Consider the following 16,833-nt stretch of genomic DNA (forward strand, 5'->3'; position numbering starts at 1 on the left):
TTTATCGGCACCCCCTGGAAGAAAAACAAAAATCCGAAAAAATTCTAGAAAGGCGCTCCACGTCACACTTTTCAATTCCATAATAAATTTGGGAATGGCGGCGAATGAGTAAAAAAAAAAAAATAAAAATGTCTATTTAATTTTGAAGCAAACACAATACCGGTGTCTAAAGTTACCTGTTACCCACATTGAGCCACTCAGTGGGACAGGACAGTTGAGTATTTTTGGAATGGGGGTAGAAATGGCAGTCACCGGAGAAAACCCACACAGGCACAGGGAGAACATTTGAACTCCACAAGCCTGGAATCAAACCGCCAACCTCTTTACATTAACTCATTCACTGCCATTCACAAATGTATTCATATTGAAAATAGGACGGAGAGCGCCATTCCCGAATTTGTTCTGGTTTTGTTTTTTTCTTGTTTGGGTGCTGATAAGGCGCTGGCCAAAACCTATGGCAATTTTTCTTTTCCACAAGGGGGCAGAATTTCCCATTTTTCCCATGTTCGCGCTTTGTTCCGGCTTCAGCTGTTGTTAAAGCGCCATATAAACCAATATGTATGTATTTCATTGTATTTTGTACAGCCGCCCTCAATTCATGCTCATATGACTCCAGACCCATATCGTTTAGGATTTAACTCTTTTTCTGATGAAAGAAGAGAGTCTGAGGTTTCTTACACTGCATTGAAAGTTTATGTCGTCCTAAAACTCAATTATCTGTGGATTTTGGAATTCTAGTGACAATGACAAAAACCCTGGCACTGGAGTGGACACTTTTTTTGCACATCTGGCAGTGCATGAGTTAAGGTGGTCATGCTTAACTTTTTCGGTCAACTTACAAATTGTTCAGTGTGACGCTAACGTCCCCATAAAGCGTTCCATTTAAATTTCTTGACAAGCAAAGAATTCTCTCTCATGCGAGGAATCGACGCATGGGCTGGTGTGATCTTTGCTCATCGCTCTTTCGACACATTCGTGTTAGAATGGCCGGCTGGGACTCTGCTGCAAGGCTTAATTTCATTGTGGGAATAAGAAAAAGCAGGACAGGGCGCCATTGCACACGTTAATTATGGTCTGACTCGCAGGTCAATTCTTCGGGTCTCCCTGGCGCTCGGCGGGGAGAAAAGACAGAAATTTCATTTTAATGATTTTCATTATACGTCTGTCTAATAAATAATTTAGTCCCAGTTAAGTTCATGACTAATGGCACACGAGCGTATGCGAATGCATGCACACACACACACACACACACACACACACACAGACACACACACACAAACACACGAACACACACATGGGGAGGCAAAGGGAGGCACCTCCCCCACAGGGTCAACCTTTTTAACCCGTTTCCATGGGAACCCGATAACAGTCAGTGCAGCTTTCTCCATCCACTGTCTCCTCATCTGTCATTTTCTCTCAAGTTCAGCGCCGGCACCCTTTTCAAAACAGGAATCTGATCAACCGCCGAGTTGTTTACTCTCATCCGATTGTGATGTTTCATCAACTTGACGCTCCCACAGATAAAGAAAGGGTGACCCTAATTGCCGACTCCCCCCTCCATCCCCCCCCACTCCGGCACAATTATCTTCTCTTTCCATCCTACCGTCTCCGCGTTGTCATTCCCTCACTCTTTTCGTGGTCGAACATAATTTGAGTGCAATTAACTTGCCTTAAAAGCCCCGGCTCCTTTTAACGCCGTGAATTAGAGGTGGTGGCAGATGCGGGGGGGGGTGAGGGGGGGGCTGTCTAGGGGAAAATGGGGGTAGCACGGGGGCAATGGCAAGCAGTCCAAGGAGAGAGGGAGGGAGAGCGAGTGTGTGCAGAGTGAAAGTCAATGTCAGTGGCGTTCGGCAGGCGAGAGGTGTGTTTGACCTCACTAACAGAGACAGTAAAACACTTGAAGCCGGGGCCCACTTGTCATTGTTCAATACCTTGTAAAAGATGGGAGGGGGGGTTGGGGGGGGTTTAGCCAGCTGCCATGTTGCACCTGTCAACTTGCGACATGTTTGTAATGAGAGACTTTAATGAAGCAATCATGACTGCCTTATGAGCAGTTGAGACGTTTTGATTTGGGTGCAGTTCGTTGAGAAGCATCAGGTTACTGATGCGCAAAAAAACTGCGCAAAAAGGTGTCCACCACAGTCGATCTGAAATTGTTAAAAAGTTAATAGCGCAAATTTTGGTTTTACAGAGAGATTCTGGGTTATTTTATTTTAGTGCGCAATTAATTGCTCGATTGTATTTAGTGTTTAAGACCCTGCCAAGTAGAGGTGCAATGATAGCTCAATTATCCAAGAAATAATATACAGTAAAGTCTCGTTATATCGATATTCAAAGTCCGAAAAAATATCGATATAACCGGGACTATCGATATATCCGACCCTGTTTGCATGTAATTTTCTCTGTGCGTGCATAGAAATAGTATCGATATAACCGGGACTATCGATATATCCGATATCGATATAACGAGACTTTACTGTATTTTGATCCTTTATTAATCCTTTCAATAACTTGTCTCAATAAAATTATTCAAAGATTCTCAGATTTCTTCAGTCCTCCATGAAAGCAGACGGATTTCTATAATAATAATAATAATAATAATAATAATAATAATAATAATAATAATACATTTCACTTATAAGCGCCTTTCAACTCTCAAGGACACTTTACAGTCACAGAATATTTTTTCTGCGGGTGAGCAGCGGCAGCCACACGCGCCAGCAACCCGGAAGTAACTCAAATAGACAGAAAGCTAGCTATCTAGCTAATAGATTTGCGGTGAGGCCACTTAATGATTATTGCATTTTTGTGTGAAGTACGTAATCGTTTTTGGTGGGATTTTCCAAGCTATGCAGTTTATGATGAGGTATTATACATGTTTCCCTCCATGCTGGTTCTTGAAATGTCCCAATACGACAACGAGAAACAGGGGAAAAAAAATTGATTGACGTTTACGCACTTTTTGCTAACACTACAGTTTATAACGGTGAGTAAATTGTATTTTTATAACTCAAAGAAGTGGTAGAACATATATTTTTCTCCATAACTGCCAAGCAAAAAAAAGCATTAGCATATATTTCTGGAGATCGCAATTTTCTTTCTAGTATTCAGTGACAGCCATTTTGATTTCTGACGAAAATCTGTCTCATTTGTTTGTTTCTTTTTTTTAATCAAAATTGTTGTCAATTTTTTGTCATTCTCTAGACCAAATCAGGAATTTAATAACAATCAGTTAGTTTTTAAAATCTTCTTTGCAGTGTCTATTAAGTAACATAGCAATTAACTAATTCACTGCCAGACGATGTGCAAAAATGTGTCCACTTCAGGGCCAGGGTTTTTGTCATTTTCACTCGAATTCCAGGGCCCACATTATATTGAGCATTAGTACTACATAAACATTCAATACAGCGTTAAAAACCTTAGACTCTCTTCTTTCATCAGAAAAAATGAGTTAATTTCTATGTTAAATGGGTTTGGAGTTATATGAGCTTGACATGAAGGCTGTCCAAAATACATGCAATACATACATATTGGTTTATATAGCGCTTTAACAACAGCTGAAGCTGGAACAAAGTGATAACAAAAAAAGGAAATGCTGCCCCCTTGTGGAAAAGAAAAAACAGAGGCCATGGCCAGCGCTTTATCGGCATCCAACATGAAAAAAACAAAACCCACACAAATTCGGGATCGGCGCTCTATATCATATTTTCAATTCCCGAATAAATTTGTGAATGGCTGTGAATGAGTTAAAATTAAATGTTTGTTAAAAATATGATTTCTTGATTCACATCAATAAAATAATTGCACAATTGCGCTGCGCCAAAATATATACAGTATCTTTCCTTCAACAAGTCAACTGGGATGGCCTATTTAGAGTGCGTCGTTATCAGCACTAAGTACACATCGGGCATACATACTGTACTGTACTGTAGAAAGATGCAAAATAAAAGAGTGCAAAATTAAATAAAATAAAATAAAACAGCTAGCATTTGGGCCTATGATTGGCACTTTAGAGCGCATTGTTTTCACTGCGCGGAAAGGCCCAGCCCGGCTGTAACTGGCGGGTATATTGTCATTGGTTGCCATAACAACAAAAATATAATTTATTTGGACTTGTTGTTCTGTAAAAGTGTTTAACGTTTCAATGCGAACCTTTCTATGTGTGTTTTACTTAAAATCGTCTTCAATACTTTATGTTTTGTCATTATCACTTCCGCTTCCGTGTCATGTGTTTCGATAAAGGCGAGTAAGGCGAGACAGACAGAACCAGACTGATGCTAGAGAGAGACAGAAGCAGAGCAACTGCTCGATAGAGAACAACAGTCTAAAGTCTACGTTCGGTTAATAAGTGCACACGGTATGTTATTAATTTCCTTATTGACTGAATGTTTTGTCGAACTTATTGTAATGTTGTCGTTTCAATGTCCTTTATAGTTTTCACGGTGTTCCAAGTGTTTCACAACAAACATCAGTACGAAGCGTCATCCTTGACCGGGGTAGATACACCGGTGATGACCTGGTTGTATTTAAGTGCATATATTTTCACTACTCAAACAGTAGTAATGTATCGGCATGACACGAATGCTATGCAGAGTCCATTTTGCTAAGTTCCAGAAAAGGTATTTGATTGACAGTTGACCAAGGTCAAAATTGTCCTGACAAAAACGAGAAAATTTTGATGATTTTCAGGACGTCAAAGCCTTGTTTTATAGCAGTGGTGTCAAAGTCATTTTTTTTGCCGCAGGCCACATTGTAGTTATGGTTTCCTCTAGAGGGCCGTTATAAATTTGGGGAAGCCATTAGAATGATTAATCCCCTTCACATATTACATATAGCGCGCACAACAAATTAATGAATAACTAGTTTTCAAATCTGAAGTCAAGAATAATGACTGTTATTGTGGTTTACATCCAAAAATATGAAATTTTGGTTAGGATTTTAGCAAGCATCATGGAACTTCACATGTTTGATTTGCTTTCGCAGGCTGAAAAAAATGATGTGGCGGGCCGGATTTGGCACCCGGGCCTTGACTTTGACACCTGTGTTTTATAGTCGATGATTGATTATTACGCAACTCGTATTTTCGTGCACAATCCCATCAAGTTTTTGTGTTTCAATTAAAAATGATTTACCGTATGTGGACACAAAACACAAATATCCCTTTCGAAAATATTGCTTAATGCAAATGAAAATGATAAAAACGCTAGCATCGGGCTTCAAAGACACGTCAGACAATATTATGCAGATGTGTTTCTTCGTGGACTGATGTTATAAAATAGGAGAATCAATCAATGCCAACAGGTAGACGAAAGACCAGCAGCACGTGAACAGAAAAAAAAATGAAAATAAGCTTTTGATATTCCAATTTCAGTGAATCACGGGCTAAAACATGAGAATTGATTGTTTTCATTAGTCACAGGCTATCAAATGAGAAAACCGAAAGGCGACAAAACATGTATTGTGGCACCAGTCAGAATTAAGAGTTAAAATTTCAAATTGAGAAGGTCGGTTCTTATTTGCAGTGGATCTACTTTGATTGAGGGGAGAGATGGGTCCATTTGCTGTTTAAGGCAACAGTGGCAAAGGAACAGTTGATCAAAAAGACATATCAAGACATACTGGATGCAGAATCAGTAAGAATGAAGGCATTCCGCTTCATTTGTTTCCTTCCAAACTTCTTTCCTTCCTTCCATCTGTTGACCCCTCCCCTTCCTCCCCTCTTGCGCTGCTCTCTCACTCCTTCGCTTTCTCCCTCTCTCCCTCTGTGAAGGTCATGCAATTGATTTTGCTCTGTCTATTCATTTTTCAAGACTGGCTTTGAAACGTGGGAAGCAGACAAAAGCCACAGTAGTCCCGCCCCTCTCTTCGTCTAGCCTTTAGCCTCCCTCCTTCCTTCCTTCCTTCCTTCCTTCCTTCCTTCCTTCCTTCCTTCCTTCCTTCCTTCCTTCCCCTATCTATCTATCTATCTATCTATCTATCTATCTATCTATCTATCTATCTATCTATCTATCTATCTATCTATCTATCTATCTATCTATCTATCTATCTATCTATCTATCTATCTATCTATCTAGCTAATAGCTAGCTAGCTATTAGCTAGCTAGATAGCTAGCTAGATAGCTAGCTAGATAGCTAGCTTTCTATCTATTTGAGTTATTCCGGGTTGAGTGAACGCTGGCGCGTGTGGCTGCCGCTGCTGACCCACAGAAAAAAAATAGTTTTGAAAGGCGCTTATAAATGAAATGTATGATTATGATGATGATGGCTGCATTCCAAACCACTTGGAAAAGGAGGAACATGGAGGAATACGAAATCCCTCCAATGCATCCAAGTCTCTGCAAGCATCTCTGGAGAGCCTTTGTCTCATCTATTCTACTCCTCCATTCACATGCATTCCGCCCATATTCTGTTTATGGAATTAAAGTCATGCATCACACTTAAAACTCAGCCAATGCATTGTGGGTAGGTATGTTCAAAGTGACGTCCAAATTAGTAGGGCATTTTCAGCGTGAGTGTGTGTGGCTTGATGTCTACCATTGAAAAGCAACGACAACATTGACCATTTTTTCACGACAATATACAGTAGAGCGTGATAGATTTATTTTTGCAGAGCGAAATTCAAAAGAATGAATCTAATATGGAAGTCTATTCCCAACGTTAGAAACAGTATACCGGTAATTGTTTTGTACTCTGAATCCTGCTTTTGCTTTATTTTCACCTCCACCGTTGCTGATGGTAATTTCCAACGGTATAAAGCTTGCAGCTGAAGCCAAGATTGCTTCAATATTGAGTAAATGCACTTTCATCTCGCCGTTTCAGATTAGGGTGTCATTTTTGATTGGCTAACATCACCGCCCTACCACACCTGCTAATCTGTACACTGACTGAACACACACAAAAAAAAAAAAACGTTTACTCGTTTTCAACAACATGGCTCCCTACTACCTATGAATCCCAAAGCACAAAAAAGCCATTTTTGTGTCATTCTAACAAGCTTTAAAATGTGCTTGTCGCAAGGATTTAGAGTACAGGTGTCAAAGTCAAGGCCCGCCACATCATTTTCTTCGGCCCGCGAAAGCAAATCAAACTTGTTAAATTCCATGATGATTGCTAAAATCTGAGCCAAAATTTCCTATTTTTGGATGTCAACCACAATAAAAGTCATTATTCTTGACTTCAGATTTGAAAATGAGTTATTCATTCATTTGCTGTGTGCTTTATATGTAATATTTGAAGGGATTTAAACATTCTAATGGGTTCCCCAAATTCATAACGGCCCTCGAGAGGAAACCGTAACTACAATGTGGCCCGCGGCAAAAAATGACTTTGACACCCCTGATTTAGAGTATAGGGCAATCTCTCTACTGGAACTATTTTCATATTTTTGAGGGGATTTTCTTTAACATGTTTTCTATTGTAGAGGTCAACATGACATCAAGCTCTTCTGCTCGCATGATACCCAACCGATTTCATATCAGAACATCGTCACAGTCGTACAACAAACCCATAAATCCACTTTTTTTTCATGAGGTAAATTCCAATCGATGACCGGTCAAAATAACACAGCAGAACAACCAAAGACAGAACATTTGAATAATAAAAATAATAATAATACATTTAATTTATAAGTGCCTTTCAAAACGCTCAAGGTCACTTTATAGTCACAGTATAAGTTTTTTTTCTGCGGTTGAGCAGCGGAAGCCACACGCGCAAGCGTTCACTCAACCCGGTATAACTCAAATCGATAGAAAGCTAGTGAGATAATAGCTAGCAAATAGATAGCCAGTGACATAGCTCCAACACTAACAGCACTTATTTGACTTCAATTCAGAAGAGTTTCCAGGTTAGAAATACGTGTAAAACACAAAGACATACCGATGCGAACTTTCACTGCCAAATAATGAATAGTTTTGATGTTTCACCAACAATCTCCCCTTTCTTCTAAACCTTAAACCGGTTTAGGTTTAAACCTTAAACTGGTTTAAGATTTAGATTAGGCCGTGTTTACAACAGAATTCTTACATCGTTACCACCTAGGCTTAGTTACGCTAATGAAGTGATACCAGGGCTAATCAGAGTCAGGGATTAGATCATTAAAGGTAATCAGACGGAACAAAAGAGGTAATCAGATTGGCTTCAGGGAGTGGTCTACTGCTCCCCCAACCTTAGAGCAGAGACCTATCAGGGTAGAGGTCTGGCACCGTCACCTCTGTCTATTAGGGATATATACAGTAAAGTCTCGTTATATCGATATCGGATATATCGATAGTCCCGGTTATATCGATACTATTTCTATGTACGCACGGAGAAAATTACATGCAAACAGGGTCGGATATATCGATAGTCCCGGTTATATCGATATTTTTTCGGACTCCCTTGAATATCGATATAACGAGACTTTACTGTATAGAGCCAGCGTTACCAGCACAACTTCAGTTCGGACGATCTGGACGATCAATCCTTTGAGCCTCAAGAGCCCCTTTAACACAGCCGGCGTATTGACACAAGCATCCATACCCGACCAAACTTATTACACTGTTAAAGCCATTATGTCTTATCTGGAACACGCAGTGATCTTATTGTGGTTTAGTCTCTCCCACATAAACACGCACACACACACACATGCATGCATGCATACAATTAGCATCAGTATTGTGATTTCATTTTTTGGCAACATTTTTTCCCCAAATTAGACAAGAAAAAGTCACATACACACACCCAACACACCCACCCACACACACACGCGTGCACACGCGCACACACACGCACACACACACACATACGCACGCACGCACACACACGCGCGCACACACAAGCACACACACAAGCGCACACACACACGCACACACACACACACACACACACACACACACACACACACACACACACACACACACACACACACACACACACACACACACACACACACACAAACAGGCACCTCTAATTGTATTGTATCTGCACGGTTTCCCCTCAGTAATACTAGCAATTAGACAGGCTGTGTAATTACGCTGTCCTTGTTATACAGTTAATTCCTGTAATTACAAAACGCACCAATAGTCTCCCCTTTCTTTGTGTGCCTCGCCGCACGCAAACAGATAGGAGGGCACCTATGGAAAGTCTTTGGATGATTAAAATGCATATGCACGTGCATGTTTTGCAGGCTTGTGAATGAGCGTCTGTGTGTGTGCGCTGAAATGCAAAATAATATTAATGGAGTCGGAAAACAGATGACTGAAAATGATCCCTGTCCAAATCCTTCTGTCGGGGGGCAGAACAGATGCTTCGTCACACTCGTCATCATGTTGCTGGGCACGACATTGGGTAGACTGACAAATGGCTTCCAATACATCGGCGTGCTTCTATCTGATGATGCGATAGGCAATCAATTCTAAATCCATTCCATCCATGTTGTCATCAATCAATTAAATTGGTAACTAAGGAGAAGCCGCAAAACAACGGTAGCTTACCTTTACTGCAGTTGCTGTCTCCCTCCAGCAGAGGGCTCCAGGGCGGGTCCCCCTGGCTGGCAAAGGCGCGCATGTGTAGATAACTGATGGTGAGCCGGATGACTGATGCCTTGTCCAACTGGCTGGTAATGGCGCCGGGCAGGGGTAGCATCTTGGCCAATTCGAAGAACTCAAAGTTCTCCTTCCCGCGTCTCGATCGGGCCGCATTGCGCGACTTCTCTTTGCGTAGGTTCTGCAGACTACATTGTGGGAAGAAGGAGAATGCGAGAGATGAAAACAGAGTGAAAAAAAGACTGCCTATCAATCGATGAAAAGGTTTCTTCAGCCGTCATCTGTACTTCTTTGAAGGTGTCGGACGTTTTGCTTCTTATCCAAGATGCTTCTAAAGCGAACTAATGTCTTACTGGTAGTATCGGCCCTATATATATTGAAGTACAGATGACGGCTGAAGAAACCTTTTCATCGATGGACCACTCCTCTACGACTGAGAGCTTACACAGACGTACTGCCTATCAATATTACAGCGAAAGTTGACACACCCCTGTTCAAAACAAGATAAACCATTTCAAATCGTCTTCCACCACAGCCATGCCATAACCAGTGTTTGAAATAACGTCTGCCAGGATGCCCGGGGTGTGCAACTTTTCCGTCGGGCATACAACATACAAAATGTCTCCACCCAGGTAGCCGACAACTTTTTTGGGGAAAAAACAACAACGAAAGATATTTTTCCAAATCAAACGTTTGATTTATTTAATAAAGCAAACGTTTGAATGAAGATTTCGAAATCAGAATAAATTATTCCGATTTCGAAATCTTCATTCGGTTCGGAAATTTCTGAATGTCGGTTCGTTTGGCAATTTGCATACTTAGCACGGCAGCCAATCGTGATTCGGATTTTCCCGAGCGTTATAAGGTTGTGCATTTGCGTATCATTTTCCAAAGTAGATGCACAGAACCTCAGCCCCAGAAGAAAGATTCAAAAGAAGCTAACAAAATTTATGACGCTACAACACGTAAACGTACATTATCCCTGTGACTGTAAAGTGTACATGAGAGTTTTGAAAGGCGCTTAGAAATTGAAATTACATTAAAAGCATCGTGGAATGAGGAGTTCACGTGGCTTGAAGCAAACGACGCAACGTAAACATTGCATTGTGCAAAATGACAAACTGGAGCAAAATTGTCAGCAAGGGATATTTACGATAAATTAAGCAAGGAAGCATTTGTGGTAGGTTCATCCTTAATAAAAGCAATGCTTAATACTTTGCAACAATTGTTATTTTTGCAATTAGTCGTCTTATTGTGTTTTAAGTTGTGAAAAATGGGGCAGGCAACTTTAAGGCCGGGCAGGCAACTTTTCAGAGCTGTCTGCCCTGGTGTCCGATAACTTTTTGTCCTGAGTTTCAGACACTGCCAAAACACAGACAAAATAAATAGAAGAATAGATAAAATTTGATTGCAAAAGTGTGCACACCCTCTTATAACTGATAATGTAGTTATGTTAAGAAAGAACTAATGACATTCAAACTTGTTATGAATGCTATACATCAATTAGAAAGTCAGTCAAAGCCTGTGATCCTAAATAGTTATTAACTCATTCACTGCCAAACGTGCAAAAATACGCCCACTCCAGTGCCAGGGTTTTTGTAATTGTCCCTCGAATTTCAGGACGCACAGAATATTGAGTTTTAGAACTACATAAACATTCAATACAGCGTTAGAAACTTTAGACTCTCTTCGTTCATCAGAAAAAAAGAGAGTTAACTCCTAAATTATATGGGTGTGGAGTTATATGATCTAGAAATGAGGGTGGCTGTCCAAAATACAATGCAATACATACATATTGGTTTATATAGCACTTTAACAACAGCTGAAGCTGTAACAAAGCGCTAATATGTACAAAAGGCAAATGCTGTCCCCTCATGGAAGGGAAAAAACATTGCCAGAGGTCTGACCAGCGCTTTAGCGGCAGCCCCAGCAAGAAAAACAACAAAACCCAAACAAATTCGGGAATGGGGCTCCACGTCACACTTTTCAATTCCCAAATAAATTCGGGAATGGCAGCGAATGAGTTAACATTCTCTCACGATTGAAATCTTTGCAGCTCCCGCAGACAGTTAAGTCGCGATCTGTCACGTCACTCGGTGTGCGGCAAGCTTTACAGATAAAAACACACCGGGCGGAAAAACCCGTGTGCAGAGCACCTGTTGATGGAACCACACTCAGGATAAACGAGAGATGGGCCTCCACGCCAATCCGAAAAGCTCATCTCGTAAATACGTGGAATGGTAATGGCTGAGCTGCAATTCAAGTGAAACAATCTGTATTGTGAGCCATCTCCAGCAGATTGGCTTGGTAATTACAGACAAACTCTTTTCTTCTGTCTACCACAGCACAGTCCTAATAATGTCATTCGCTTCCAAATCCGTATGTGCTCACACACATACACACACACACACACACACACACACACACACACACACACACGCACGCACACACACACACACACACACACACACACACACACACACACACACACACACACACACCCCACTCCGGCTCACTCTCATCTGGTCCCGGGCTTGTGAGCTGGGGACCTTGATTGAGGGATCAATAGGAAAGGGAGGGGCGCAGTGACAGAAAGGGTGAGGGGGATGTTGGCGGGGCCTGGGCTCAGGTAGCCTGTCTCTCTGATTGGGTATTGACTCTCCACAATGAGGCCTGAGCGCTGGAATTATGTTGTCACCGCCACTTCACAATTTGTGTCGGCGCTGTGCACGGGGCTAAAGTGTGTGTACGCGAGTGCGTGGCGAGCTTTCGTCCCTCGCCCGTGTTGATTCGTATCGCCCTGTAACTGCGTGTGTGCTGCGCATTGTGTTTATTTGTTCCTCGATACAGCGACGGTGGTTGCGTTTCTCCTTGTTATTGTCTAATAGGTATAAATAGTGTGTTCGTGTATGTCAGTCCCCGTAACATCTCATTATTATACAGCCACGACCCCAGACACAGAGAACAATCAATACGCGCACATTGATTCTGCTTAGTTTTTATATCCGCCCGTAACTGACTACCCATTAATAATTCCTGCCAAATATACTTAATCTTTCACCCGAAGGGGTGGAGATTGGTGGCACGGGCGCCATTGGCAGGTGAGCAACACAACATTTTCAAATCATTCTCTTGTCTTCCCTAGATTGCGTTGCATCAATATACTTTGTTTTCCATGTGTCAGTGAGTCCATTTCACCTTGTGCAGATTAATTCATAGACATGCGCCAAAGCTTAAATGGTATCAACCAGTTTGCGTGTTTGTGTGTGTGTGTGTTGTCTCACCAGGGCAGTGTCGGAGGCTTGGCCAGAAGTCCTTGCAGGAAATCCCACTCCACGCTAACACACTTCCCCTCACTGACAAACGGCATGGTGGCCATCCTTCCCCCACTCTGACGCCCACACCGTTCTTAACGAAGGCTCTGATTGGCAGGCGATCTTATAGACTCGGATCTGGATTTCCTGAAAAGGAGATGATCATTTTAGTATTTATTTTTGATGAAGGAATTTTGAGATTCAAGGAAGGATGATTAGAAGGGGTTGGGGTGGGGATACAACTAGGGTGTAAAATAATCAAGTAAAAAAAACCTGTCATGTTAAGTAACTGCTTTTTCTTGAGCAGCATGACTACATCGTTGCAGTTGGACCGAAATCTCGTACATCCAAAGATGGACACTTTCATTTTCTTTTGCATTTCATTGCCATTAACTGCAAATTGAGGAAAACATTTCTTCAGCCGTCATCTGTTTTTCTTTGAAGGTGTTGGACGTGTCGCTTCGTCAGTGAACTAAAGTTGTGCTGGTAATTCTGGCCCTATATATATATATATATATATATATATATATATATATATATATATATATATATATATATATATATATATATATATATATATATATATAAAATATCCCTAATGGACAGAGGTGGCGGTGCCAGACCTCTGCTCTGATAGGTGCCTGCTCTACGGTTGGAGGAACAGTGGACTACTCCCTGAATCTCCCACTCTGATTACCTCTTTTGTTCTATCTAACTACCTCTAGTGTTCGATCCCTGACACTGATTGCCTCATTAGCCCTGGCATCACCTCATTAGCATGACTAAGCCTATGTGGTATCGGCCTAAGAAGTCTCTTGTAAGCATGGTCTAAATTAAACCTTAAACCACCATGGCAATTTAGTGAAGGGTTTTGCTATTTTACAAAAAGTTCTGCTTTTACTCCACTTTCAAACCATGTTTTTTTCGCTAAGATCTTAACATCACTGTTGTGGGTAATCAGATCTTTGGATGAGGAGCGGAACGTTTGACACCTTTAAAAAAGTACAGATGACAGCTGAAGAAACCTTTTATTCGATGGACCACTCCTCTACGACTGAGAGCCTACACAGATGTAATACCTATTAATATTAACTCATTATGTGGTATTTTTATTTATTTATTTATGTATTTATTTATTTAACTAATTATTACCTATTCTATAGTGTTGACATTTTTATAATTTTCTTGGACACATCAGCCATCTAACAAGTGACGTACAACATCACTTTTTCTTGACTCCATTGAAGCCTCATGCTCCAACTTCAAGATTTAACACCTGATTTTTTGGGGAACAAAAACAAGCGAAAATAGAATACAATAGAAAACCATTTGAGTGCAGATTAATTTCTGACTACGGTGCCCTCTCGGCAAATCTAATCTAACAATGTGGTCTTTGGTAACTCCAGGAAGATTCCATTTCCTGAAAAGCATTCGTTTTGAAGACACACGGATTCTGCCTGACAGCCGCAATAAATGTACAAAAGTGCACATAGTGAAAACCCCTCAAAGAGGATTTCCATTTTTTTTCTCGAAAAAACAACGAGCAATGTGTTTTCACAGAAATCCCAATCCGACATGTCCACCCGTCAAACATCATAAAGATGAACAGCATTTTCTCCCACCTTGTGCCCATAACAGCACACCTCCTACATCCCAAGTTACCGTCTTCATCCCCCCCATCGCGCTGTGTTGACATTTAAAGGGCTCACGTGGCCCAGGGCGCCATGGTGTCATGCCCTTGGGCCTGAGATACCCTCTGTCGTTCTCACTCTACACTGTGACTGAGCTGGATTAGCGCAATACAGTAAGAGCAGCTATGAGAGATTGACAGTCACTGGAGCTGCACTCTCCGACACTGAAATATATGCATGACAACTTCTTGGACCACGTTCAAATACAGCAGAGTCAAATGGATTGGTTGTTGAACAGGGACGTTGGGTCATTGGCTGACTTCCAAATGTTCATTTGACATCCCCGCGTCTCCTTAGTTCATTTCAATCCATACATAGATCCACATTTGTGCACAGTGTCTATGCAGTCGCAACACTGAGATGAATATCATTTCAGCCAATAAGAGGTGAAAACATATTTTTAAACCGTAACCTGCACACTTTCTCACTATTTACATGGTACCAACCACATATTGTAGGTAGAGTACCTAAGGGGTGGAACGAGCCTGCTTGCTGCTGATTGGTTGGCAGGGAATCAACTGTAATGAAAGCAAAGAGCAATATCTGGGACAATAGAGTGGAATCTGATATAAAATTGGCTGACTGCCAGCCCAGGGTTTGACCTGTCTCTCACACAAAGCCCGGATGGCAGAGGCTGCAGCTCACCTGCGAACCTTATGGAAGATAAGCACTATAGAAAATGGATGGATCGATGGATGGATGGATGAATGGGGGGGGAAATTATGCTGCATTGGTATGATGTCATATTTACAAAACAAAAATACAAATCAGACCATGGTACACAATTTGACAGTATAAACTGAACTCTGCCATTTTGTAGAAAAGAAACACAGAAAGAAAGCTGAAGTATATTATATTACAACTTTAACTGTGGTGAAATAGACAAAAGCCACAAAAACTTTGACTTAAAAGAACACAATATCAATGACAGAAAGCATTAGACTGGAATCAAAAGTGGGTGAATTAAGAAACAAGTCCACCACTGGGTATAACTCAGGCTACTTCAGTTCACAGGATATTACAAGACAACAATAAATGTAACTGGTACAGTGCAATGCAAACAAATCACAAAGCATCTCCTTCTGTCATCCAACATACCGGAATATGTCTTTGTGTGCAGCATGACGCTTTGTTCCCGATATCCAAACAGATTCTATTGGCTTTACTGTATAGATCCTTCCACCATGATGCCACATGGACTTCCAGGTTGGAAAATCCCAAGTGCGCTCTAATGTCACCATTCGTAAACATACACTTGCATGTCATTTGACCACAGAGAGCGATTGAGAAACCACAGTACAAAGCCCCGATGACTATTTTAGCCTTCTACACTACTGCCGTAGTGCAAACGTCTGAAGTAAAGTGACGCAGAACTGACATTTCAATCAGTAAATTGATAGAAATTCAGACATACCGCGAATAGACATGGTCTTTGAGGGACTATCTGTGGCTACTATGTCTCGTTATCTTCTCTGTACAATGACAAATGACCTCCAATTGATTTATCCTCTTCAGCCACAGTTTCCAAAACCTTTGTCATAAACCTGGTAGACCAACAGCAAACAAAACAACTTTGTATTTTAAGTCTGTGTTCCATTTCCGGTCTGCAGTGGTCAACCATTTTCTGGCACCTGATAGCACTATTGTCTTTCAGATTTATTAGACAAAACCAATTGTTGTATATAGTTAGGGGATGGTTGGTTTACAACTAAAGGGTCTTAGTTTTACTTTCGAGCAACCGAGACGGAATCCACCTATCAACTGACATCTTCCAAACCCAAACAACTACCCTGACGTACTCCTTCAATGCGTTGCTAATGGTGTGTGCTAGTTATGTTCACAACTGTGAAAGCTAAACAGCAGAGGTCAGCATTATCTTGAAAAGGAAAGTCCTCTTACATTATGTCCTGGCTAACTTTGTAGGTTAGTTTTTTGTGTCTCCATGATTATAGGACTATTTCTCATTGAGCGTCCTGTTTGCTGGAGGGGTGTCAGGGTCAAGCGGCGGAAAGTGCTTCCCTGTCGAACAACATTCACCTTTGTCACCTTCTCTATCTCACCGGGATAAACGCTCATCAAGTACTGTAAAAGGGAGATCAGAGTGAAGAGAGTTTAATTTGACCACCTCACAAACACAAGCGCAGACTTTTCCCATTAAATCTTCATCTTGTTTATCTCCTAATTGACCTTATCTCTGCTTATCTAATCTCTCGCTCCATCTTCCTGTCCCGGACAATCTCTCCCATCTCCCCAATTTTATCCGGGCAGTCACATCGCCGTAATGGACAGAGGGCCTCCGCAGGTAAT

At 41.3% G+C, this 16,833-nt stretch overlaps 1 protein-coding gene across 2 annotated transcripts in view; it reads right to left on the reverse strand.

Moving 5' to 3' along the window:
• Nucleotides 1-16,833, reverse strand: part of npas1 (neuronal PAS domain protein 1) — a 55,317-nt gene that overhangs the window by 29,055 nt on the left and 9,429 nt on the right. For both annotated transcript variants that reach the window (XM_089014248.1, XM_089014249.1), the window contains exons 2-3: nt 12,806-12,982; nt 9,471-9,709 (exon numbers count right to left, since the gene is read on the reverse strand). In XM_089014248.1, the coding sequence (XP_088870374.1) occupies nt 9,471-9,709; nt 12,806-12,900 (334 nt within the window). In that variant the 5' untranslated portion in view covers nt 12,901-12,982. The remainder of the gene's footprint in view (nt 1-9,470; nt 9,710-12,805; nt 12,983-16,833) is intronic.

The sequence above is a fragment of the Hippocampus bargibanti genome, linkage group LG14 (assembly GCF_051943395.1).
Source record: "Hippocampus bargibanti isolate YZ-2025 linkage group LG14, ASM5194339v1, whole genome shotgun sequence".
NCBI lineage: Eukaryota > Metazoa > Chordata > Actinopteri > Syngnathiformes > Syngnathidae > Hippocampus > Hippocampus bargibanti.